A 27,225-nucleotide genomic window follows, 5' to 3' on the forward strand; every position below is an offset into this window, starting at 1 on the left:
CATTCCTTTGCTTTTACTTTAAAGTATATTTAGAGATGAGATTATTTTTGTAATTTGCAAAACATTTGATGGCAACATATTTTTACAATTTGTAAATAGTTATTTTTAGAAGAGTTTTCAGTATTAACAGTTGTTAAAGAAAGAAGGAATGTCCTAATAGCTCACGGGTATCAACTAGCGGTGTCACGTTGCCATCACGTGATGTTTTGTGACATTTTTCCCCTTCATGGAGCTGGGGTGGGCATGGCCTTCATATGATGCATCCGGCCTGTGGACCACCAGTTTGACGCCCTTGTAAATAGCTGATAATCCTTGCAAATTCTTCCTTTCCTTGTATAAAAAACAAATGTATGTGTGTGATTCACAAATTATTAAATACATTTTTGGCTCATCGGCTTGTCTCTATAAAATGATTAGTGATTTAAGATGTCACCACAATCGCTAGAAACATTCAAGAAAAATATCTACATTCAATTAGATATTTAAGGAATGAATTAATCATATAGTATACCAAGTTGATACTACATGGATCTTTTTTAGATATTAGTTTTTCTTTTATATTTACTTTAATGAATGTACACTTTTTATATTAAATGCCCCTGGAGTATTGGTGTAGATATTGTTTATGTATTTGTCATATTTATGTAGTCACCCATCTCACAATCAAATGACTCATTAATAAAATAAAAATATAACAAGAACGTTTCCTCTCCTTCAAGGATCCCCTCTCAAATTGGAAAACTGAGGTAAAAAAGAAATATGTTAATTTATTTTAAAGTTAAAAAAAGAAAAGGAAACACATGGCTTTCTCCTAGGCCTTGAGGTAGAATGTATGGAATCCCTTGTCATATATGTTTGTCATATGTTGCATCTGTTTTGATCTTAGTTGTCTTGGTTTGCTATTTTATTTAATTTGTTTTCTGCATTTTTATGTATCTTGTTTTATTTATGTTGTGCTTTTATATTTTCTAACTGCCCAGGGTAAGTGTGGATTTGGGTCTTGAGTTGGGTAGGCACTGAAGTTGAATTAAATAAATATAATGGCTAAGATGCTTTTTAAAAATTACATCAAAGTCAAGAAATAATCCAATTCATAATAGAGCGGACAAAGGAAGTGACTCTTCAAAAATATTGAAGTGATGAAGGATAGCACATGTGATTTAGAAAATGAGTGCCATTAAATAATATTTAATGTAGCAAAATGTGTATTCTGAACCTTGATCCCATATGTTTTTTTTAAAAAAAAATGTTTTCTATACTTGATACATTGCAGAGAAAATGTTTCATTTTGCTACAATGTCAGTGGTTTCTGTAGTTTACAATTGCAATTTTTTTGGCTGGCTGGTTCTATTTAGCAGATGAAAATAAAGAGATACATTAGTAAATTGAATAAACTATATTTTTAAAATTGCATATATCAAACATACATTTATAACCAAAGCAAGTTATACATAATACATTTATAAACCATACAACTGCATATAGTTTAATTCACTGGGGAAAAAAAGTTTTTCCTGAAAAAAATGTTGACAGGGACAAGATGTTTTTCCATATGCTTCCAATATTTCCAGATTATTTGTACTGGTAGTAGTGAAAAGTAAGCCATCATTACTTAAAGTTTAATCTTGTGCTTAACTAATGTTAATCACCTACACTTTGAATGAAAACAGAAGATATCTACTGTGTGCATCACGTTCCTCTATGCCACCATTATTAAGGATCCTCTATAATATAGAGGATCCTATAACAGTTGAACAATGCACAATTATTTTATTTTCACTAATATTACTCTGGTTTCTAAAATACCACTCCACTCTGTTCTCATTTTCCAGAGTTCTTAATCTTCCTTGAGGTTCGTATTGATGTAGTCACTAATAGGATTGTGAGTATTAATTTGGAAATACATGTTTGGTGGCTACTGGTAGAAGAGCGACCTTGCATGTCAGCTAAGCAGTCCCAGAAATGCTTTCATCTAATCTATGCCTGCTATTCTAACACAACAGGCTGAAAAGATCTCTGTGTCTATGGGATGCTGATTCCCCTCCGGAGATCACTGAGGACATCATGGCAGTGACTTTCAAAACAATGCTAGGTCGGGTCAAGGATGTTTGCAAAAGGAATGGTTTACTCATTCTCTCAGTGTTATCTGTCATAGTGGGATGTCTTCTTGGATTCTTTCTGAGGACAAGGCGTCTTTCTCCCCAGGTTAGTGATCTGAGCAGGTGTAGCATCATTGAGAAACAAAGGATTCATAAAATAAAACGGGAATTGTCATGAAGGACATTTTGCTAAATTGATATATTGCAAGACATCTTGTTCTGAAAACAAAAGCTGTCTCTAGGTTTATTTGTTTTTTTTAAATGGTTGAAAAGTTGAGCCACTGCAAAATGAAATGTATACAATGTTAAATACTGAAGATGTTCAAATGGCAGGAACCTTTTTTTAAAAAAATTTGCATGGTTGTGAATTCCTGGTATGTCTGAATATACTATTCCCAGTGAAGCTAATGCATGTTCTTTTCTATTATTTAACATACTTACATTCCACAAGCCATTTATTTTAAAATAGTTTTGTCGATCTTAACAGATTTATAGGGAAAGTTCTCCATTATTATTATTTACTTATTAGCAATGAATTTATTTTAGAAAGTATGTTTTAGAACAACCTGAGGGATTCATCTGTTTGTTCTTCCTCCCACCTTACCCACTTTCATAGTTTTCCCTTCATGCTGGGTAAGCTAGCTAGAAATGGTTTATTTCTTGGTGGTAGTTCTTCTTATTTTTAGAAATAATAGGAATTGTCTGTTTTTAAAACAACAAAGACAAAAAGTTGTACAATGTTTGCCCCAAAGATGCTGGCTGAAGATGAGAAATATGAATTTGTCTCCCCTGTTGTGAATAAAATAGAGTCACAATTATCCATCAATTATCCATCATAGATCCATTCACTTTTTTAAGGGAATTGTTTAGCATGGCAAAATCTATAAGTACACATCAGGAAAGCAGGCAACATGACAGCATAGAGATTCTTCTGGTTTACCATCTATTAAGCTGGTATAGCTCTGATCTAGTTGCATTCAAGTTGATATGTGAAATGGAGAGATAACTTGGGAGGTTAACACTGTGAAAAGCTAGACACAAGAGGAGGTTTCTTGAATATTGCAGTTTTGACCTAGAAAACCTTAAAAGTTATATGGTCAAGGTATCTGAATGAGCAGGGCCTCTCGTATGTTCTTTGCCAACTTCTGAGGCTTCTAGTTTTTCAGCAAGAAAAACTAGAAGCATAGGAGAGACTCTTCTATAACATCCGAACTATGAATTTCACACCTGTTTCATTCATCCCTGATGAGTTTTTGATAAGCAGAAATATGAGTACTTCAAGCTTCTGGTGTCATCTCATGAATTATATTGCTTCAGTTCGTTTTAACAGAGATATAGACAGATAAGTCTGGTGGTCAGTGAATTTAGTACTCCCCACCCCTAACAATAGCTAAACTAAACTCTTTCCTAGATTCATCATTTTTATACTAAATATATCATTCATCTGAGAATCCAATGAGTATTAAAATCATCATTTCAAAGAAAGCCAATTATTAATACCTCTATATATGTTCATTTTCTCATCATTCTATTCTTTGTTTCTTATGCTGTTGTAATGAAGAAGAAATTAATACTGTAGATATCAAAGCATCTTAACACTATTTTGAGATAAATGCTTTTTTCTAAAAAAAATCAATTCATCCATTTCCTTATTTCCTTAGGAAATTAGTTATTTCCAATTTCCTGGAGAATTATTGATGAGAATGTTGAAGATGTTGATTCTGCCTCTGGTTGTTTCAAGGTAAGTTAGTCTATATCAGTTCAACCGCTTTTTGTATAATTTTCTTTTTAGATGATTCATTCCAAATAACATTGTGTGAATATAATTTTGGCGACTAGCTTTCTTGTTTAATCCAAATAGTATACTTGGATGAACCTAACAAAGCAAAGAAGGTGGTATAGAGAAAGGTGATAACTTTTCCTCTGCACTAATTCTTTGGTCTCAACCATTCATGATTAAAGTGACTTCTTTTTTTAAAAAAAATGTGCATTTGCTCTTAAATGTGTAAGCTCTTAATATCACAATGGCTAATAGATGCATTAAGTAGAGATATATTTTAGTTACAATTCATTGAGCTGAAATATACCAATTAACATATATGATTACTCCAGTAGTGGACAACCCACTGGCTGCATGCAACTTCCAAGACACATATATACATTATGTCTCTGGGAATATATGTAAAAGTTATATAAAAATGGGGCTTCAAAATTTAAATAAGCCCTTATACTGGAATCATGCTAAAATATATATTATGTAATTGCTGCCCCAAAAGTTACACAGGCAAAAATCTTCTGTTTCCTTTTATAAGAGATATAACAACTGTTCATGACCCTGTTTTTATACTGCAAAATAATCTGGGAAAGTTTCTCTGTTTTTCCATGCATGATGTACATATAAGAATTTATAGAAAAATACCTGATACACTTAGGGCTGCACAGAATCAATAATACTGGTACATTCTATTTCTATAATTGCAAAGTTCATATTTATGATGGCATATGTATCAAATACAGTATTATAATGATAGATATGGTAATGGCTAATATTGCAGATTATCTTTAAGGTGCCTTTCCTGTAAAAGTTTCCAGAACCTAGCATGATGAAATAAAATATTAGAATCAAGGTGAATTGATTTAAATGTAAAACAATTTTGGAACTGAGTGCTCTTCACATATTTAAACAGTGTGCAAATCTGATAACTAAATCATCCTAGTTCATCACTTGCTACAACACATTACAACAGTAAAGGTTTAATTTGAATTATGGTTTAGTTAACTTGCTGTAAACTTGCTTTGTGTGTGTTTTTTTTATTTAGAGACACTGCCTGCCTGCCTGCTTTCTTGCTTTCTTGCTTCATTCATGTGATTTAGAACAGGGTTCTCCAACCTTGGCAACTTTAAGCCTGGAGGACTTCAACTCCCAGAATTCCCCAATTCTGGGAGTTGAAGTCCGCCCGGCTTAAAGTTGCCAAGTTTGGAGACCCCTGATTTAGAAGCTGCCCAACTCTATTAGACTTTGGGTGGCTTTCTATGCTAAACAGTATCATTTCAGAGGTGGTATTCAGCAGGTTCTGACCGGTTCTGGAGAACCGGTAGTGGAAATTTTGAGTAGTTCGGAGAACTGGTAAATACCATCTCTGAATGGCCCTGCCCCCATCTATTCTCTGCCTCCCATGTCCCAGCTGATTGGGAGGAAATGGTGATTTTGCAGTATCCTTCCCTGCCACCCTCACCAAGCCACACCCACCAAGCATTGTCATGCACACCAAGCCATGCCCACAGAACCGGTAGTAAAAAAATTCTATCTCACCACTGGTATCATTCTCTGTCTCCCAATTCATATTTCACATTCACTCTGCCTGTAGTAACAGGCTCCTAAAATTGTAGCTATTTTTAATGAAATAAAAATTAATCTCTTTTTTTAAAGGATGTGTACAAAAGAGAGATTACTATGTTTACAGGTGACTTTAAAAAAAAACATTCATTTTTTTACCAGTATGTTTAAAAATAGGTTTATAGGTTTATACATTTAGGCTGTTTTATTGCTCGAATCTAAGTTTATAAGGACTGGCACATTCCTCTTGTCATTTCTCTGTGGTTTTAGTTTTATAGCCACTTTTCTCGGAGTAGGTCTGACTCAATTTGGTGGGACTTGCTTTTGAATAGGCCTTTTAGGGATATGTGATAGTAGCACAAGCCATGTTTAAGTGAGATATGTTACTGTTTCTCTTGCATACAAATGTGTGGGAAGATATTATCCTGGCTCCTGTACTAACATGTTCTGAATTTCAGCATATATGAATTTGCATTCCCCAGTTCCAGTGGTGACAAGTTCCTGAATACTATTACTACTACTACTTTCTTCTTCTTCTTCTTCTTCTTCCTCTTCCTCTTCCTCTTCCTCTTCCTCTTCCTCTTCCTCTTCCTCTTCCTCTTCCTCTTCCTCTTCTTCTTCTTCTTCTTCTTCTTCTTCTTCTTCTTCTTCTTCTTCTTCCCGTTCCCCTTCCCTTTCTCCTTTTCCTTACCCACTTCTCCTTTTTCTCTCCCTTTTTCTCCCCTTTTTTTCTCCTCCTTCTCCTCCTTCTCCTCCTCCTCCTCCTCCTCTTCTTCTTCTTTCTTGACTAACTGACTTTTGTAATTGGTTTTACCTACAAATACCGTGTTGCCTCGAAAATAAGACCCTGTCTTATATTTTTTTGAACACTGAAATAAGTACTTGGCCTTATTGCCATGCGCTCAAAAGCCCGATTGGGCTTATTATCTTATGTCTTTTTTGGGGGGAAACAGGGTATACAAAGAGAATATATTGAAACAAGACTGAAGCAGACAGTCTTAAAGTAGCTAGCACATTATTAGAGATAATTAATTAATTTTGCTTCCAAAACTGTACCCTAGTTCTAGAATATGCTAAGCCAGTGTTTTTCAAATTTGGCAACTTTAGGACATGTCAACTTCAACTTCAGGATACTGGGTAGGGCAGAGGTGGGCGTCACATACTGTAACACCTGGAACCAAAAATGTGAGCACGCGGCATCGAAAAACAGGTGATTATATAGGATGTGATAGCACCAGAGCGGGTGGGCTGGTCAGAACTACCGGTTCGCTCTAACTGGTCTGAACCGACAGCAGCCCACCACTGGGCTAAGGAATTCTAGAAGTCCCTATAATTTAAAATGGCCAAGTTTGAAAATTGTTCTAAGCTCTCTACCTGCCAACTGCATTTCAGTGATTTTTTGCTTCTTATGTGAAAAACAGTCATTTTTCTGAACTCTTCCTGTGGTGGCTTTTAGGATCTCTTTTATGGATTGCACCAGTAGAGGCTAAACCAATTTCATTGTATACATAATGTACAATGACAACAAAGGCTATTATTATTATCACATCTAGGGGTTTCAATGGCTTTATCTCGCTTTGGAATTAATGTTGAAGAGATATCACATTTGATTTTTCTGTGATGGACATGGAGGAGATGGCAAAAGCCATAATTTTTAAAAAGACATTGGGATGAAGATTGTTCTATTGCACTGGGTTTAGCACTCTCTGCTTTTCTTATTTTTATTACTGAATAAAACTGTTATTGCAACTACCTATTTTATTGTTTTAGTGCTAATAAGTGATGTTTGAAATTAGGAGCATAAGGTTTTCTGTTTGTTATGATCTATCTTCCCATCCTGCTTACAATCTTTTTGGACTGTTGCCTTCTGGCAGAAGATACAGAACAATTAAAACTCAGACCACACGTTTTCTGAATAGTTTTTATCCCAGAGCTATAATTGCACTCAACAATGAACTAAAGGGCCACCATCAGTGAGCTGTTGGACAGTATTACTTGATCTGTTGTGTGGATGTTTGGGTGGTTTAGGACAGTATTACTTGGTCTGTTGTGTGGATGTTTGGGTGGTTTAGGGTGGGGAATTGTGCTGGGTGGGAGTGTGTTGGGGATTGTTATGTGTGTTGGACCTGGTCTTTGGGTGTTAAGTGAATTTCGTTGTATGGGTATACTGTGTATACACGTACAATGACAATAAAGTTATTATTATTATTACCTTGGATTCCACTCAGAGGTTATTGCTTATTGAAAGTGTTTCTTTCCTCTTAAAATAGAAATGTGGAAAAAATATGGTATAATTAAAAATACTTGCCTTCTATTAAGACAGGGCTGTCAAACTCAAAGTCCATGGGCTAGATGCGTTACAAGCTGGCCACGCCCACGCCCAGTTTAGCAAAGGGGGGAAAAGTCGCAATATGTCACGTGATGCCGCTGTGGCAACACAAGTTTGACACCACAGTATTAGGATATATATACAAACTGCTATTAAAATATGACACAGAGACAGAACAGTCAAAAATGCATTATAAAGTACCGGTAGGTGCAAAATTATAAAGACACAATTACAATGTAATTATGAGAGGATTGGAATTAAGCAAAAATGGTTCTCCAGTGTATCATACATCATACAATAAGGCAAATTTAGAAATGTAGAATAGGCTTTTTACAGGAAAACAACTGTTGTAAGCATTGTAATAAAAAACCACTTTAAATGCTTATAAGCATGCTGATTTCAATGATCAGTAGGGAAAATTGAAATCAGATATTTTCTAATTATGTTTTTATTGTTTTTTTCTTGTTTTTACTTTCTTTTTATTATATGATTATAATATGTGCATTTATCTTTGGAATAGTGCTAAATAATGATGATATTAACATTTTGTTCAGAATCATACAGATGTTTTTAGTATTCTGATAAAACACACTCCATTCTATACAATCAAATTAGTTAAATACTGAACTTCCATTTTTGTGGCCATTGAAAACTCCTTGTTTATTTACTGACATATTACATTTTATTTATTTTATTTTCTTCTTTTTGTTATTATTTATGCTGCTTTTAAATATGTAAATTTAAAAGAAAAACAGAAGATATTCCAAGCACAATCTGTGGCTCATCAGAAAAAACACATGAGATTCTTTAGAGAGCATTTTAAGTCTGTATTTAACAGCACCTTGCAATGCCACCTGTTACTTACAGAGTTTTAGGAGTTACAGTAGGCTAGCCAATCCTAAAACTCTTGTATAATCATCTGAGCTAGACTAACATTATGTTGAAATAGAATAAAATAAAATCCAACATCGTGCCATATACCGTATTTTCTGGCGTATAAGACGACCCCTGAATTTTCCTGTTAAAATATAGGGTTTGGGCTATACTAGCCGTATAAGACTATCCCTCTTCCAACGCACACCAAATAAAAATTAAAAAACATCAACTGGCTCACCCACAATGTAAAAGCAGCTGTGCTAGACCCAAAATGGCCCCTGCAACAAGCAGGAACCTCACACAGCCACAAAAAGCCCAAAAAAACAATTTTCACACTTTATACACACACAACACAACACAACACAACACAACACAACACAACACAACTGGCTCACCCACAATGTAAAAGCAGCTGTGCTAGACCCAAAATGGCCCCTGCAACAAGCAGGAACCTCACACAGCCACAAAAAGTCCAAAAAACCAACTTTCACACTTTACACACACAAAATTCCACATACAGCTTTATGAGATTTTGTGTGTTTGTGTAGTTAGAGTGAAACATTACAAAAACACACTAAATCTCAGAAAGCTGCACAAATATTATTTTATTTTATTTTATTTTTATATGAAAGCTAAATTTAAAACTTCCTAAACTTTAAATGGCTAGGTCTAAAAAAGAACAACTAAAAAAAACCCCAATTAACTATTTTTTTTAAAGATCCCAAAGGGGAAAAAAACTTACCCAATAGAACAGGGGTCTCCAACCTTGGCAACTTTAAGACTTGTAGACTTCAACTCCCTGCCTGCTTAATTGCAGGCAGGGAGTTGCTTACTGATGGAATGGATTCAGGCAAGCGAAGCAAGGCAAGCGTTGCGACTAGCAGCTAAGGTAAGCAAGCTGGAGGGGGAAAAGTTTTTTCTTTCTCCATGGCTCTGGCGATCCCAGCTGAGTTGCCTGATTAGCAGATCGTCAGAGCTTGGATCGCCAGAGCCATGTGAAAGAAGAAAAGTTTTTTCCTTCCCCATGGCTCTGGCGATCCCAGCTGAGTTGCCTGAGTGGCAGATCGTCAGAGCTTGGATCGCCAGAGCCATGTGAAAGGAGAAAAGTTTTTCCCTTCCCCATGGCTCTGGCGATCCCAGCTGAGTTGCCTGATTAGTAGATCGTCAGAGCTTGGCTCGCCAGAGCTATTTAAGGCTCATCAGAGCCTTAAAGAGTCTGGTTACAGGAGAACGACACCCGGCGTATAAGACGACCCCCGACTTTTGAGAAGATTTTCATGTGTTAAAAAGTCATCTTATACGCCGGAAAATATGGTATTCAGAAACTGCCATGGGCAGGATACATTTCTTCAAAGCTTAATGCAGAATCAGTGTTATCTTTTGGTCCTTTAAGAAGGGCTTTTTAAGTTTGGCTCACTTATCTTGGTTTGGATTTTTTTAAATGGAATACTATGATTTTTTTTTTCAATTGTGATTTTGGTGCATAATTGTGTAATTTGTTTTCCCGGTGTAATTTTGTTATAATTCTTATTTCTGGGAATGGCTTTAGTTCATTTCACAATTTCCTTTCTTCATTGAGATTGGCATTGATGGTAGATCATCAGCCAGGGTTTATTCTGTGGGAGTTTTGTTTTTGTGAGAAACAGCTTATCCTGCTATTCATTATTGCACAATCGCAAAAATGTTCATGCATTACCAGACTTAAAATTAACAACAATCTTAAAATAGCTACATGAATTCTCTTTTACTACAGTTATAGCATTTTAATTTTTGCTTGTTCCTTGTTTTCCACTATATACAGTAATGCTTAAAAATTTATGAACCTTTTGAATTTTCAATATTTCTGCATAAATATGAAATAAAATGTGATGCGCCTTGGTGGCACAGCAGACTAAAGTGATGTTAAGTAGCACCAGCTGCTTGCAATTACTGCAAGTTCAAATCTCACCAGGCTCAAGGTTGACTCAGCCTTCCATCCTTTTGAGATAGGTAAAATGAAGACCCGGATTGTGGGGGCAATAAGCTGACTTTGTGTAAAAAAGAACACTGCTTGGGAGGGGGGGGGGCGAAAGCCCTACTAAGCAGGTATATACAAAAGTATGAAAGCTATTGCTTAATGCATTGTAAGCCGCCGTGAGTCTCCGGAGAAGGGCGGCATATAAATCGAACAAATAAATAAATAAATAAATAAATAAATAAATAAATAAATAAATAAATAAATAAATAAATAAATAAATATTCTCTAACAAGTCCTAACCCCCCACACCCAAAATGAGTAAAAACATATAGTACTTGTTTATTTGTGTATTGCAGAAAATATTCCAGATATTTGATAAGAGGCTACCTATGGGGAAAAAGGAAATATTTAAGCCATCTTTTCACCATAACTATTTATTTTGTGCCTTCAAGTCAGTGTTAACCCCTGCAACTATCTGAATATATGGTAAATGTTCTGAAGGTATAACGATACCATAGCAATTGTTGTGTAAACTGTTAGGAGATGCTTTTCCCAATCTCTTTAACCATAATTGTATGTTGAGATAGTGACTGTGAAAGTAGAATAAAGAAAATTAGTCCTGAGCAGTGCAAGCAGATACCACATTAAGGGCAGCTACAGGTGATTTGCTTTTTTTATTATTATTTTAAAATTTAAATTCTTTCCAAAGTAGGTAGTGAAGTTGGAGTGAAATGAAGAATTTGGTTTATTTATCCATTGGATTTTTTAAACAAGAAGAATCTTACTAATCTTAGTGGTTTACAGAAATAAAAACATTCACAATGCAACAATACAAAGTAGTAAAAATATGATCATAAAATTAATTTAAACCAGCAGTATCCCAATTAAGAGTTAACCATTTATGGCTCTCTTAACTTTTGTTGTTACTTGCGAAGTCGTGTCTGACCCATTGCGACCCCATGGACAACATTCCTCCAGGCCTTCCTGTCCTCTACCATCTTCTGGAGTCCATTTAAGCTCACACCTACTGCTTCAGTGACTCCATCCAGCCACCTCGTTCTCTGTCGTCCCCTTCTTCTTTTGCCCTCAATCCTTCCCAGCATTAGGCTCTTCTCCAGTGAGTCCTTCCTTCTCATTAAGTGGCCAAAGTATTTCAGTTTCATTTCAGGATCTGGCCTTCTAAAGAGCAATCAGGGTTGATCTCCTCTAGGACTGACCAGTTTGATTGCCTTGCACTCCAAGGGACTCACAGGAGTCATCTCCAGCACCATAATTCAAAGGTCTCAATTCTTTGGCGCTCAATCTTTCTTATGGTCCAAATTTCACAGCCATACATTGCAACTGGGAAAACTATAGCCTTGACTATATGCACTTTTGTTGGCAGGGTGATGTCTCTGCTTTTTAGTATGCTGTCTAGATTTGCCATAGCTTTCCTCCCCAGGAGCAAGCGTCTTTAATTTCTTGGCTCCAGTCCCCATCTGTGGTGATCTTGGAGCGCAGGAAAAAAAAATCTGTTACTACCTCCATTTCTTCCCCATCTATTTACTATAATTAAAAGCCCTCTGGAAAAGTTCCATTTTGACCAATTTTCAGAAGACTATCAGAGTCACTGTGGAACAAAAGTTCACCTGTTTTCCCTTCTCTTCAGCAGAAGACTAGCTGGCAGAGGCTTAAGATATATAGCAGTAGTTTTTGCTTTGTTTTTTTCAAGTGACTACTTTGAAGTGGGGTGGCTTCCTTGAGCCTAGAATTTTGGAACCAGAAGTAAGAAAAGGGACCACCCAGAAACTCCAGGTTTGCCAAGAAAAGATCAGAGCCAGAAAAAAATGACTTGGGTCTTGAAATAATCATCTTGTAAGACAGGTCCAGAGCCAGAGCTGAATGAAATCGTGGAACTGCCCTTTTTCATGGTTGGAATCCTTTAGCTGTTTTTCCCTATTGCACTACAAGTTGTTGTTTTGTTTTGCTTTTTGTTTGTTTTATGGTCTGCTTAAAATATGGTTAAGCATAGCTCTATCATGGCTCAGTCCAACCTGGCACCTAGAAGAGCCTGTAGTACAGTGGACTAAAGCGCTGTTATTAACAACTGCTGCTTGCAATTATTGCAAGTTCAAATCTCACCAGGCTCAAGGTTGACTCAGCCTTCCATCCTTTCAAAGGTAGGTGAAATGAGGACCCAGATTGTGGGGGCAATAAGCTGACTTTGTATAAATATACAAAAGTATGAAGGCTATTGCTTAACACATTGTAAGCCGGCCTGAGTCTCCGGAGAAGGGCGGCATATAAATTAAACAAAAAACAAAAACCAGTTTCATCTGCCTATTGAGACGTCTCTCTGATCAGGATCAGAAGCCTAGAAACCATTATTCCAGGCTCCACATTCCAATTATAGACTATCGTTCCAATTTATTAATGCACTGTTTCCCATATATTTATCTTTGTATAGGTATTAAAGTGGCCTGTATCTATGACTCCTTGCATTGTTGGTCACCGTTCATTTCAACACAGCCTCCTATGTTAGTTTTACCTCCTATGAGTTTGCTTTGAAAACAAAGCAAAAATGCTCTAATTCTCATTTTGGAAAATATAGAATCTAGAGGTTGATGGCAGCAAGAGCCAAAATGAGTAGAATTGTCTAGTCAGCCGTAAAGTGTTTGATTCGTTTCCTAATTTTGTTTCTATTTTTTACTTTTTAGAGTCAAGGTTTCAAGCATCTTTTGTTTGTTGAAACAAAGGCTGGGATAAGAAAGGGATTAATTTCTTTAATATCAGTACACAATGTTGCAACATCCAATTTTATTTATGAGACAATTGCTAAACTGATAATTATGTTGTAACACAGGAGCTGGTACTTTCTGGTTCTGCCAACCCATAATCAGGCTACATCTAATACTGCTAACATTGTTTTAACAAAGAAGGCACCAATTTATTTGGGGAAGGCTTTTACATAGCAAGCAATTATGAAGAGAAATTCAATGAAAATATAATCAAGAGGTGAATGAATGAAAACAAGCCTGTATGCTGTAGCAACTGTTGGTTGGTAATGCTTGACCATTACTTCTTGACAGGATTAGTGTCTTTCTAATCACTCTAATCCCCTCTGATAGGTCCATCTATAATCCATCCATTTCAAAGCAATATCCAGATGGCTCCGGATGGGGGATGGAACAGAACAAGCTGGAGAGGCATGAGCTGAATCGGTTTATGGTCAGCTCCTTATGTTTCCCTTTTCCAGAGTTATTACATTTGAGGCTTCCACCATTCAGAAATTGAGACAATGAATTAAGCAGAAAGCTATCAGCACAGATGAATTCAGATAAACCTAAATTCCATGTATATATCAGATTTGTGAATCTTTTAGCTAGTTTCCTTGCCACTATTCATAAAGAATGGAACAGTTGAAAACAACTGAATTAAGTTGCTTAAGGATGGCTGCTCTGGAAAATGGTTTAAACTGACATTTGGTAGATACTTTCACCTGCCAAGTTCCAGATACCTTATTTAGCCTTATGGAATAGACAGGCATACTTAATAACTTCTTGCTAGCTGATATGTTGAAAGTATTGAGCTTATCTTTATGAAGTCTCCTGTGGGTTCAGCTCCACTTCCATCTTTTCAATAAATACTTGAAACAAAAGGGAAGCTATGAGGCTATAATAGCTTCTACTTGACTTCCAGCATTTAATGTGGATCATTTCTTCTTTATGCTAGTGTTGTCGGTGTATAATTCTAGACACTATAAGAAGTAAATTTTGTACTGTATGTGGCAGATAATAGTTTTAATTATTTATCTTTGTTGTTCAGTATAAAATACCTGTCATAAGAAGTGACAGGCCTTAACTGATCTTGGAAAAGAGTAAATACAAGTTCATCAGGAAATTTCAGGATTGTAGACAAGGCTCAGTAATTTAAAAAAAAAAAATCCCAGAAGCAGCTGACCACAGCATTTGAAACCTGATAAAATTTTATGCCTTTGCATTCATTCATTGATTCATTCATTGATTCATTCATTCATTCATTTGCCACTCATCTTACAGGTTAACTCTGGGTGGCTTACAATAATAAATACTATATCTATACATATACATAAATTAATTAATGCCAACTGCTAAAATCAATTACAGATGGGGAGGGCAGGGGCAGGATGGGGGTGAGGTGGGATCTGTTGTTAGTCAATCTAACACTTTTACTATGATGTTCCCCCATTGAGGTCCCAAGCCAACTGGCAGAGTCAAGTCTTTAGACCCTTACAAAAGGTCAGGAGGATCGGGGGGGGGGGGGAGATGTTCCAGAGGACAGGTGAATTTGTCTAATCCTTCCCTGAATTTGTCTAATCCTCTCTTAAATCTATTTACAATGAGACAGATCACCACTTCAGATGCCAGTAAATTCCATAGTTTAACTTAACAAAGGAAACAACTTGCCTTGTGCAGTGCTAATAGCCATATCTGAACTGTACACTATATCTTTGGAAGTGTAAGACTATCTAGTTTGCAAAGGAAGTTGAAAAATGTGGTTTATAATAGTAAACATGAAATAAATACAAGAAGAGGATTTAGCAGAAGGAAGCTGGGAGTATCAGATTTAGCTCAAGAGGTTTAGTAGAGAATGCTCTAGAATGGGTTGGAAGTGAGGGGTATGGAATTGTGAAGAAACAGTAACAGAATTTGTTACTTTTTAATACCAAATAAAGGTTAATTTGTCTTGGAATTCTTGCGGAATTTAAATCCAAAGATTACTCCGGGTAGTCCTTGATTTATGACCATAACTGAACTCAAAATTTCCATTACTAAGCAAGACAGTTGTTAAGTGAGTTTTCCCCCATTTTACAACCTTTCTTGTCACACTTGTTAAGTGAATCACTGTAGTTCAGTGGTGGATTGCTACTGGTTCTACCTGGATCAGCAAAACGGTAGCGGTAGCGGGAGGTTCCACCCACCCACGCCAGATGCTTCTGTGCATGCGCAGAAGCATCGTGCGAGCGTGCGAGTGTGCACTCATGCACGAGTGAACCAGTAGCAACCGGTTTTGCAACCCACTACTGCTGTAGTTGTTAAGTTAGTAACACGTTTGTTGATTGAATCTGGCTTCCCTATTGACTTTGCTTGTCAGACATTCAGAAAAAGTGATTGCATGATCCTAGGGCAGTGAAGCTGACATAAATACAGGCCAGTTGCTAAACATCCAAATTTTGTTATGTGACCATGGGGATGTTGCAACACTGATCAATGTGAAAAACAGTCATTAAGACATTTTTTTTCAGAGCTGTTATAATTTCGACCACTAAAAGAATGGTTGTAAGTTGAGGCCTACCTGTAGTTTGGGGCGGTGGAATGCTGATAACTAGTTTTCCATAATAGTCTGTAACTAGTTTCCAAAGTACTCAAGTTTGCTTATCTTTTGAATTCAGATTATAAAATTTTCACAGCAATTTTAGCAAATAGATTAAAAGGGTTTCTAAATGAATTTATACATACCAATCAAAATGGGCTTTTGCCGTCACGACAAATACGAGACAACATGAGGGTCATGCTAAATGTACTTGAATATTATGAAGATCATCCAGGCAAACAGATTGCATTAATTTTTATAGACGCCCAGAAGACATTTGACAGGGTCAATTGGGAGTTTATATTATTACAATTAGAATACATGGGCTTTGGACAAAGATTCATAAATGCAGTTACAACCATTTATTCCAAACAAACGGCCAGACTACTGATAAATGGGGACTTGACGGAAGAATTTTCCATTGCACAAGACAGGGTTGCCCTCTATCCCCCTTACTTTTTATATTATTGTTAGAAACACTACTGTGTAAAATAAGAAACGAGGAAAAAATAAAAGATCTTAAAATTGGACACCAGGTATATAAAACTCAGGCCTTTGCAGATGATATGGTTTTTATTTTGGAAGACCCCATAGAATCTTGTTTATCCCTGTTAGAGACAATTGAAGAATTTGGAGTGGTAGCAGGTCTACTAATCAACAATATATATAAAATTCAACTATCACTTTTGGGACGGGTAACAACAATAAAATCTTACGTTTTACCGAAGTTTAATTTTTTGTTTCAAACTGCCCCAGCGAATCTATCAAAAAAAAATTTTATGGATCTAAATCAAGCAATAACTAAATTTATTTGGCAGGGGAAAAAACCCCGGATTTAAAAAAAAATGATGCAGGAGATAAAAGAAAGGGGAGGCCTGGGTTTACCATGTTGGGAGAACTACTATTCAGCCGCTCTGTTAGTCTGGGTAAAAAAATGGATCACCTTAGGCAATAGTCGTCTTCTCAAGATAGAAGGTCATGATTTACAACAGGGCTGGCATATGGCACTCTGGCAGGATAACACTCCACAAAGCAAATGGTTTACCGGAATTATATAAGGAATATCTTAATCCGAAATTGGGAGAAGATCAGTAAAAAATACTATATTAAAACACCGTGCTGGATATCACCTCTAGAAGCATTGACAATTCCAAAATTATACAACCCTGTGAAAAAATTAACGTACAAAGACTTGTTGAATGCACGAGGAGAGCTAAAACCAAAACAGGAGTTGAATTCCCAGGGATTACAATTGGATTGGTGGACCTATCTACAGATCCAATCAAAATATAAAAAAGACAGAGATAGGAAAGGTGTAAATGTTGACTTGCAGGAGTTAGATACGATCTTGATGGGCCAGGAAAAAGGCATGATTTCTAAAAGCTATAAACTATTGATGAGGTTAGAGATTGGTGATGAGATAATAAAGGACACAATGATTGTCTGGGGAAAAAATTTTGGATACGCAATTCATCTGGAAAAATGACAAGAGATTTGGTGGGGGAATATGAAACTAGTAGTTTCTACAGCATACAAAGAAAATATTTACAAGATGCTATATAGATGGCATCTCTCCCACGACAGAATGGCCAAAATGTTCACTGGACAGTCTGTTGATTGCTGGAAGTGTGGGTTTGAGCGAGGCACTTACTATCACCAATGGTGGACGTGCCCAGAAGCAGTAAAATTTTTGGGAAAAATAAAAAAGTGGCTTAACGAGATCTTAGATCAAGAGATTGAATGGCGACCAGAGACATGCTTGCTCGGCTCCAAACCGGAAAATATTTAAAAAGATTCATGGTACCTTGTGCTACACATTATCACAGCAGCGAGATTAACATATGCTCAATTCTGGAAAAATAAAAATACCCCATCAGAGGAAGCAATTATAAAGAAGATTTTGGATTGTGCAGAAGCAGATAAATTGACGAAAAAACTGAAAGATAGAGACCAAACACAAACATGTTTATCTTGGGAAAAACTATATATTTGGCTATCAAAGAGAAAAATAAAACCCAAACCAGATTAGGAGTTGTATTTATTGAAAAATTTATATTCTACAAGTAAAGTGAGGTCGGATAGACCTAATTGATTTATAAATATAAATTAGGTTGTTCTGCCTCCCCCAGAATGTATTATAGATATACTGTACTGAATAAGTTATTAAGGTACTACTTATAGACATATATGTTATTTGTCTTATTGTTCTGTTTGTCATTTATATGGTGTGTTGTCTTCTTTTTTATTGATAAATGTAAATAAAGATTATTTTAAAAAAAGTTTGCTTATCTTTTTGCTTAACTTGAATTACATTTTACATTGAACCTTATTTTGTTCTCTGTCTCTCTATCTGTGTGTCTCTCTGTGTCTCTCCTTCTCCCTCCCTCTCTCCCTCTCTCCTTATCCCCTCCAACCCTGTAAACTGGAAGGTTAGATTATGTCCTCAGCAATTGAAATGGCCTAAACTGCTTTTTGGAAGAATTATGATTAATTTATCTGCTTTTAGGAACACTCAGTCTTTCTAACTTAACTTCCTTTTAAAAGAAGCTTTTTGGTTTCTTTCTTTTGCCTGTTTTGTTGAAACAGTAAATCTGCTACTTTTAATGCATTACAATAAGCAAAAAAACATGTTTGTTTTTTAATAACCATTTGAGCATTGTATTCTCTTAGGGATCAACTATTATTTTCTCATTACTTGAAAGAATACTTTAGTATTCTCAGCATCTGGGAAGTTATATTGTAACTGTAATCATGGATAATTTTCTAGTATATGGTATTAATAAAGATTCTAGAAAAGAGGGCATATGCTAATATACAGTGAAACTAAATACAATAATATCTCAAATATATATATATATTTTACATTGAACTACAAACAAAATCTGGAATATTGAAATTGACAAATATATATATATATATAAATTATTAGTTTTCAGGCCACAAGGTTTTTATTATTTTATGCTGGAGGATAAACTCTACTTCAACATGACTTCATTAAATGATAGTCACTACATTAGAAAAAAGAAACCATTAATAATTGTTAGTTTGGCTATTATTAATAAGGTGTGTTGAAAGCTTTGCCAATCCTGATTTCATTTTAGTTATGCTGCAATTTATACTGATAAAAAACAATTGGGTTGTCTATTGATAGCTAGATGCCTCACTGGAAAAGTATACTTGGAGACATCTAAGAGTTTTGCCATTTCTATGGGAAGATAAACAGCCTAGCTCAGTGGTCCCCAACCTTTTGGGCTCCAGGGACCAGTTCTGTGGAGAGAAGTTTTTCTACGGACCAGTGGGGGCATGGTTTTGTGTGCTTCCTGCCTCCCATTGCTGGGGCTTCGCTTATCTGAGTGGCCTGGTTCCTGGCATGCTGAGGCCTGGTGCCAGTCCATGGATTGAGGGTTGGGGACCCCTGGCCTAGATCTTCTCTCTACTTAACAGAAGACCCTGTTTTATTCTGTCTAAGGATTTCACCTGGTACAACCAGAGGTGGGCTGCACTTACTTTAACAAAGGGTTCACTGGTTATGAGCGTGCATGCGCCTCTTTGGGAAAGAAATGGAGCTTCAAACATGCTCCTAATCAACTCAGGCAGCTCCAGTGAGTACAACAGGGGCAGCACGTATCATAGCTGGGCCAGACAATGATTCAGAAAGTTCGTTATAAATGGAAAGCATAGCACAGGGGCGAGTGGGTGGGCCCAGCCAGCAATCAGAGCTAAGGGTTCACCCGAACCCTTGCAACAGCCCACCACTGTGTACAACCATGGCTCTAAATCAGTCTATTTTAGAGTCCTTAAATTTGAAATTCAATAATTATTTTATAAAAATTCAGCATCCCAACCATTTTAATCTTGAGTTTGTATATATTGTAAAACTGCATCATCATATTGGACTGACGTGGATTCTTGTGACTTTCCAAATCTGAAAAAAATTATAGCTATGCAAAACCCCCCCCCCCCACAATTCATATATAATGTGAATAGTGCTTTAGCAATTTATAAACAATTGGTCATTCATCTAATGTTACAGTGTCATTCTGTTTCATATGTGACTGTTCTGTGACACCTCCATTTTTTGCAAAGGTCAAGCAGATGAAATAGGTATAAAGTGCTTTTTCATTTGGTGGCAGGATCAGGTCTTAGAGGCGCTTAATAGTTGCAAAAGCTATTTTTTCTTAGATGTGCTGTAATCTGTATTATACATGGAGAATATATATGTTGTTTGGCCTCACACATATCAGCCCATTCTGTATGTTGATCTAATAATGAAAAAAAAAATGAAGAAAATGTTGGGGTGGGATTGGGAGAGATTAAGATACTTGTTTACTTACTGTAAATAATAATTATGTACCAAAATAAATGGTTTACACAATTAAAATGCTTCAAATTATTTATGGTTTGCTATTTAAATATGAGCCAGCAATGTGCAGCAGCCAAAAAAGTCAACACAGTTCTAGGCTGCATAAACAGAGGGATAGAATCAAGATCACATGAAGTGTTAATACCCACTTTATAATGCCTTGGTAAGCCACACTTAGAATACTGCATCCAATTTTGGTCACCAAGATGTAAAAAAGATGTTGAGACTCTAGAAAAAGTGCAGAGAAGAGCAACAAAAATGATTAGGGGACTGGAGACTAAAACATATGAAGAACAGATGCAGGAACTGGGTATGTCTAGTTTAATGAAAAGAAGGATTAGGGGAGACATGATAGCAGTGTTCCAATGTCTCAGGGGTTGCCACAAAGAAGAGGGAGTCAAACTATTCTCCAAAGCACCTGAGGGTAGAACAAGAAGTAATGGGTGGAAACTAATCAAGGAGAGAAGCAATTTAGAACTAAGGAGAAATTTCCTGACAGTTAGAACAATTAATCAGTGGAACAACTTGCCTCCAGAAGTTGTGAATGCTCCAACACTGGAAAATTGTAAGAAGATGTTGCATAACCATTTGTCTGAAGTGGTGTAGGGTTTCCTGCCTAAGCAGGGGGTTGGACTAGAAGACCTCCAAGGTCCCTTCCAATTCTGTTATTCTATTCTATTTATATGCATGTTTTGATTGCTTGCATGACTTTAGATTTCAATTAATTTCTGGATTATGGTGCTGCCTGTTGGAACTAAAGATCATTAAAGTTTAGTGACTTCTTTCTGATATCATGTTATAGCTCGATTCATTAAGAATGCAACTTTCATTGAGGCTAAAGAGATATCTGATGTTCTCTATTTTAAAACAAATTAGAGTACATTCTTGCTCAATGTGTCAAACTTTAGAGATGAGTCAATGTGATTCCTCTATTTTATTTTAATTTAACCTAAGCCTTGAAAGCGGAATACAAAGTATGAATTAACCACATACATTGTAAATGTTGAACCTTCCATTTAGGTTTCAAATAAGGCTTTCTGCTAACTCTTTCCTGGTCAGCTCCTTCCTATAGACTCTGCAAAAGAAGACTAAAGCAAATCTTCCTTTAATCATCTTTGCTCAAAGAGAGGTTAGATTGAAATTCGTTGTCCTTTCCATGAATATAGTAATAGACCAAATTGAATAAGAAGGAAAAAAGGAAGGAGGAGGAAAAAAATAATATATACTTTGTGTTTTCTTTCAACAGCCTGATGTCAGGACTAGCAGCTCTGGATGCTAAAACATCTAGTCGATTAGGCATCATTACAGTCACTTACTATCTGTGGACTACATTTGTGGCTGTGATTGTGGGAATCATTATGGTCTCTGTTATCCATCCTGGTGGGGCAGCCCAGAAGGAAGACACTGAAGAAGGTGCAAAGCCAATCATGAGTTCTGCAGATGCACTGCTGGATCTAATTCGGTAACAACTTTCGCACCGCTTTTATGAAGGTTCAGATTTTACATATTCAGTGATATTATGTTGAATGATCACATTTTAAAATTTATGTTTTAAAATCCATGATTGCTAAAAGTCAATGATGAATTCATTTAAAAGAACCTGGAACTTAAGTGGAGCTACCTTCTACTCCCTAAACTGAAAAACATTTTGGCACATATGAATTTATCCTTTCTTGCTTCAGGACCACCATTTTTCCTAATAGCTAAAAGTAAGTAAAGGAGACTAAAGAGAAGAATAAATGTTTGGCATGAATTCTAATGAAATGTATACATACACTCAGAAGAAAATTACAAGTATTACCTAAATTGTAATCTGGGCAACCAGATGGTCATAGCTGGTAGAAGGAGAAAAATATGGCAGCCATTAAAAACCTGATAATGATAGAGTTATACCTGCACTTCTATAAAAGATAACTGTGCTTCATCTTGTGGGTACATTCATGATGGAGAAATTTATTACAGAACTGAGCTGAAATTCCAACATACTGTAAACATCAAGGTGCCTAACTACATCTTCTTTGAAATCCTTTAGTCTGCTTTCCTCAACTAATTCTGAAAAAGGCAAGCTCTTCCTCCTTGCTGCATATCCTACCATTTGTATTGTTGGTGTCTTTTCCTTTAGCATCCTTTTGTTCTGTTCTTCTCAGTAAAACTCCTTTTAGATTTGGAAATTCTTTTAAGTCTCAAAGTAATGTAAATGGGTGGCTTGAGGAAAGATATAAGATAGTACAGTGCTTGATTAAGATAGGAAGAAAGACTTAAAAGGTAAAGGTAAAGTTCTCCTCACACATATGTGCTAGTCGTTCCCAAATCTAGGGGGCAGTGCTCATCTCCGTTTCAATGCCAAAGAGCCAGCGCTGTCCAAAGACGTCTCCATGGTCATGTGGCCAGCATGACTAAATGCCAAAGGTGCACGGAACACTGTTACCTTCCCACCAAAGGTGGTCCCTATTTTCCTACTTGCATTTTTTACAGGCTTTCAAACTGCTAGGTTGGCAGAAGCTGGGACAAGTAACGGGAGCTCACCCCATTATGCGGCACTAGGGATTCGAACCGCTGAGCTGCCAACCTTTCGATCAACAAGCTCAGCGTCTTAGCCACTGAGCCCACTGCATCTTAGAAAGAGTTAATATTTATTAAATAATCGAATATATGGGGTTGAAAGCAGATTTATGATATGATAAGCAATTGAAAAGTTGTGCATGTTAATCTGTAGAAGAGAAATGTTTAAAGGAAAGAAGGACAGCAGTTGTCTGTCTGGCATGCTGAGTCTTCCTATTAGTATCAAAGGCAAACCTAGAAGCAGTAGATAGAAACTGAGTTTTACTAAACATTAGCAGAAACTTCCTAATAGCAAAAACTGCTGAGCAGTGGCAAATATTGTGTCATGAGGAATTGGCCTCTTCTTTGACATCCTGCATTACATATCCTGCATTGCACAGGGAATAGGATTGGATGATCTTTGAGAAGCCTTCCATTTTTTTTAAAGATTGGGGGAGGGGGAATCTGAAATTCTCCAACGTTTTTATTAAATTAAGAAAATTTACAAATCAAGTGGAAGGAGAAACTATGAACAGTAGCAAGAAAAATGACATATATTTAAATAAAAATTAGAAATGACCTAACATCATATTAAAATGCATTATTCTGGTCATAGTTCACTCTGTACTAATGCCCTCCTTCACTTGATGATTGTTGTAGTTTGCTGCAGTCATAACTATATGTAATTCCTACATGGATCTGTGGCTATACTTCATTCTGAATGAAAAATATGTGTGCCATGCTTTAAATTTGACAATCAAAACCTGTCCTGAAAATCTTTCTGGCTTCATTTTTTACATTAAAAAAAATTGCCTGAGCTCATTGCCTGAAGTATGCATCAAAAGCAAACAAAATGGTTTATTAAACACAGAGATAATTAACAAATGTTGGCTTTTCTTGCTTCATATTTCTCTATTATGATACTCTAGGGCCCATGGGCCGGATGTGTCACACGCTGGCCACGGTCACCTCCAGTTTAGCGAAGGGGAAAAAAGTCATGATATGTCATGTGATGACAACAAGACGACACAAGTTTGACACCCCTGTTCTAGGGTATACATTTTGTACACCTACTCACAGAAAACTAATTCTTTTTCTCATGGCAAGTTATAATTCTTTATATATGTGTATATGTGAAGCATGAAGAGAGTATTTTAAAAGAGAGGCATGGCACACTGCAGGCTGCCTTTTGTATGCTGAGCTCTTCATTGGCTTTTATTTAGTATAAAGAAATCAATTTTATTTTCATCTCTAATCTAACAATATTATTTTAAGTAATGGAATCACATTAAATCAAGTGCACATTAAGATGATTGCATTTGTGAATATCTCCTTCCAAATTCTTCCTGGTACTTCGGATTATTTGTATATCTAATTCCATATACTGACTCAGATGGAGGCATTTCCTATTACCTGATATTTGATCTTTTAAGTTGAAGAAGCTAGAAACTGAAGCTGAGACTTTGTCCATATAAAACTTCTGCTATGATCTTATGATTATGAAAGATAAAAGATCATAAAAGATTACAATCTTTTCACCAGTATTTGATTCTTCCCTCATATAAAATTACGTGATGAAATCTCCTTAATTAGTTCTTCGTGTTCTTTTATTTTTGGCTCCTTTCTCTCTCTTATAGACTATGAGTAAATTATAAACTGAACATAAATGTATTTCTATCCTCAGAAGAAACTTGGGATTCTCAGTGTTGACAGTCAGAATGTTTGTCATGCTTGTTGGGGAAATCAAACTTAAAGCTGTTTATAGCAGGAAGCAGAGCTAAGTGGAAATATAACTGAAGCCATTAGAATTAAGCAGTGAATTAGTCTTTTTTATGGTGCTGAGCAATTTGCATAGTATGCATGCAGTTGACATGTTTGTTAACTCTTATGTCCTTGAATGTACCCTCTTTCCCATATTAATTAGTGGTAAAGTGGTAATTAAACATAGATGCCAGGCATGGACATGTCTACATATCTTCACTGACAGCCAAACGTAGTTATACATTGCAGAAGTAGCCCATGATCTCCCTGGCTAATGTTACAGAGAGGTTTAATGAAGTTGTAGAATTTTTTCAGACTGGAAACAGAAAGCCTAAGAACGATGGCATGCAGCCTCATTACAAAGCATGCTAATCTTGAATTGCATTCTGTAATCAGAATGGCAAACTGAGGATTTGAGAGGAAATGGATGGGCTTATCATACACCTAGGACTCTTCTGAAGGTGGGCGATGCTTCACAAATCCTATTGAGAGATCATGAATGGGTTCCATTTGTCCTAATCTCAATACAGGGACATGTCTCAGGCATGCTTTCCTTATCTTCATCCAAAGTGATGTTTTCCAACTCACTCTGCCATTACTTGCTGTTCTTTAATTCATTCTAAGCAACTTCTGTAAATCTACTGGTTGCTGTATGGAGCTGCCAGCCTTTCCCATCCTCTTCTTTGTTACTGTTTGCTGCCCTCCAAGTCCCTTTGGGCAATATCTGTACCCAAGAAGAGGAACATGCCTACATGAGGCCTGATTTCTATATGCTTGGTAAGCCAGCCACACTCCTCTGTATCTCCAATAACCATCAGTTCTTTGTTCCTATCCACATATTCAGCTATTAGGGTGTGACCACAGCTGCTCAAAGAGAACAAATGAATGGTGGACTGTCTATGGAGATTCTTAATGATCCAGGTCAGGGTTGTCCCAAAGGCGCTTTTTCAAAAGGCAACTAGACTTTTTTTGTTTTTTGCTTGAAGATATTTTGCTTCTCATCCGAGAAGATTCTTCAGTTCTGACTGAATGGTGGAGAATGGAAGGAATTATATTCCTTGCAATCATCTGGTAGTTAGCACTCTTTGTGAGAGTCATTGAGGCCACTTGGAGGTTTATGTGTGCCCTCAGGGTCACCTGAATAGTGTAAATGAATGTGGAACCTTCTTGGAACTGCTGAAAGGACTGTGTTGTAAACAGTGGACTGGTGGACTGATGAAACATTGGGCCTTTTATTTATTTTATTTGTAAAATTTATTAGTAAAATTGGCTGCCCATCTTACTTCGAAGTAACTCTGTTTTAAAAAACAGAAACAAAAGAGATCCAGGTTGCTTTCCCCAGCATGGTGGGATGGTAAAGAATCATGGAAACTGACTAGATAGTGAGAGCATGTACAGTAACTACTCTTCAGATCAGGGGTAAAATGCTTCCGGTTCAGACCGGATCACCAGATCTGGTAGCGATAGAGGCGGGTGGTTCGGAGAATAGGTAGCAAAAATCCCTGCCTCCCCCCCATTGCCCAAGTGAGCCATGCAATCATAAGAGGCTTTTTTTTTATTTTTAAGAGCATTTTTTCTACAACCTCTTTGGCTGAAAAAAATTCTTTTAGAAGTAAAAAAAACAGCCTCTGATGATTGCGTGGCTCAGCTGGGATCATCAGAGGCTTTTAAAAGCATTTTTTCTACAACCTCTTCAGCAGAAGAGGTTATAGAAAAAATGTGTTTAAAGGGAAAAAAAGCCTCTGGCGATCAGGCAAGTCAGCTGGGATCGTCAGAGGCTTTAAAAGCATTTTTTTTCCCAACCTCTTCAGCCGAAGAGGTTGTAGAAAAAATGGTTTTAAAAGTTTTAAAAAAAAGTCATATTACCCTCACGCACCAAGCCACGCCCACAGAACTGGTAGTAACAAATTTTACATTTCACCACTGCTTCAGATAGAACACTTGGTTAGCATTGTTATCAACGCTGAAAATGAAATCTTAACAGACATGTCTTAAACCAGCTTTATTCCCAGTCATTTCTGCTCAGGAGGCAAGCAGTTTAAAGCCGCTGCACAAAAAAGCTTGAAGGCAAGCAAGAGGAAATACATCAGCTCAGCAAATGGAAAAGAAGGAAAATCATGCCATCTCTTTGAAACATGATGGGACCTTGCTGGCAATAAAACATTCTTTCTAGTTGCCATAGACAAGCTACGGCAGAACTAAGATCAGCAGTATTCAGTTAATAGCTTTACAGAATTAAATACTGATATTGTCTTAGCAGCTTATTTGTTCCATTTGATTATGAGAGAATATGAAAGAGATGAAGAAATATAAGGGCATCACTATGAGATGGATAACAGCATATCTTCCAGAAGAATCTGAATATACAGGCATGGATCTCTGTGCTGCCCAAATAGTCCCGTTTAAAAAAAAAAAGTATCATCACTGTAATCTTTGAGATTAGTTATTTGAAAATAATTATAAATAATCATCTAAAATCTGCTGGGAGAGTTTGAAAGACTTCAGCACCAAGGTCCCACCTCCAATTAACCAATAAAAGCATCATACAACACTAATGAGAACTGCAGAAGCACAAATCTAATTTTCAATAGTGTAGCTTCAAAATGGTCAGAAATTGTTTTTTGAAATCTA

At 36.4% G+C, this 27,225-nt stretch overlaps 1 protein-coding gene across 1 annotated transcript in view; it reads left to right on the forward strand.

Annotated features, from left to right (window-relative positions):
• The first annotated feature begins 2,064 nt into the window (after nt 1–2,064).
• SLC1A7 (solute carrier family 1 member 7) overlaps nt 2,065–27,225 on the forward strand; it is a 46,795-nt gene continuing 21,634 nt past the window's right edge. Inside the window, exons 1-3 of the mRNA XM_070939540.1 lie at nt 2,065–2,205; nt 3,761–3,840; nt 21,539–21,754. Coding sequence (XP_070795641.1) covers nt 2,065–2,205; nt 3,761–3,840; nt 21,539–21,754 — 437 coding nt within the window. The remainder of the gene's footprint in view (nt 2,206–3,760; nt 3,841–21,538; nt 21,755–27,225) is intronic.

This window comes from Pituophis catenifer, unplaced genomic scaffold (genome assembly GCF_029215685.1).
Source record: "Pituophis catenifer annectens isolate HBS135680 unplaced genomic scaffold, rPitCat1.0.hap2 SCAF_3, whole genome shotgun sequence".
Classification (NCBI taxonomy): domain Eukaryota; kingdom Metazoa; phylum Chordata; class Lepidosauria; order Squamata; family Colubridae; genus Pituophis; species Pituophis catenifer.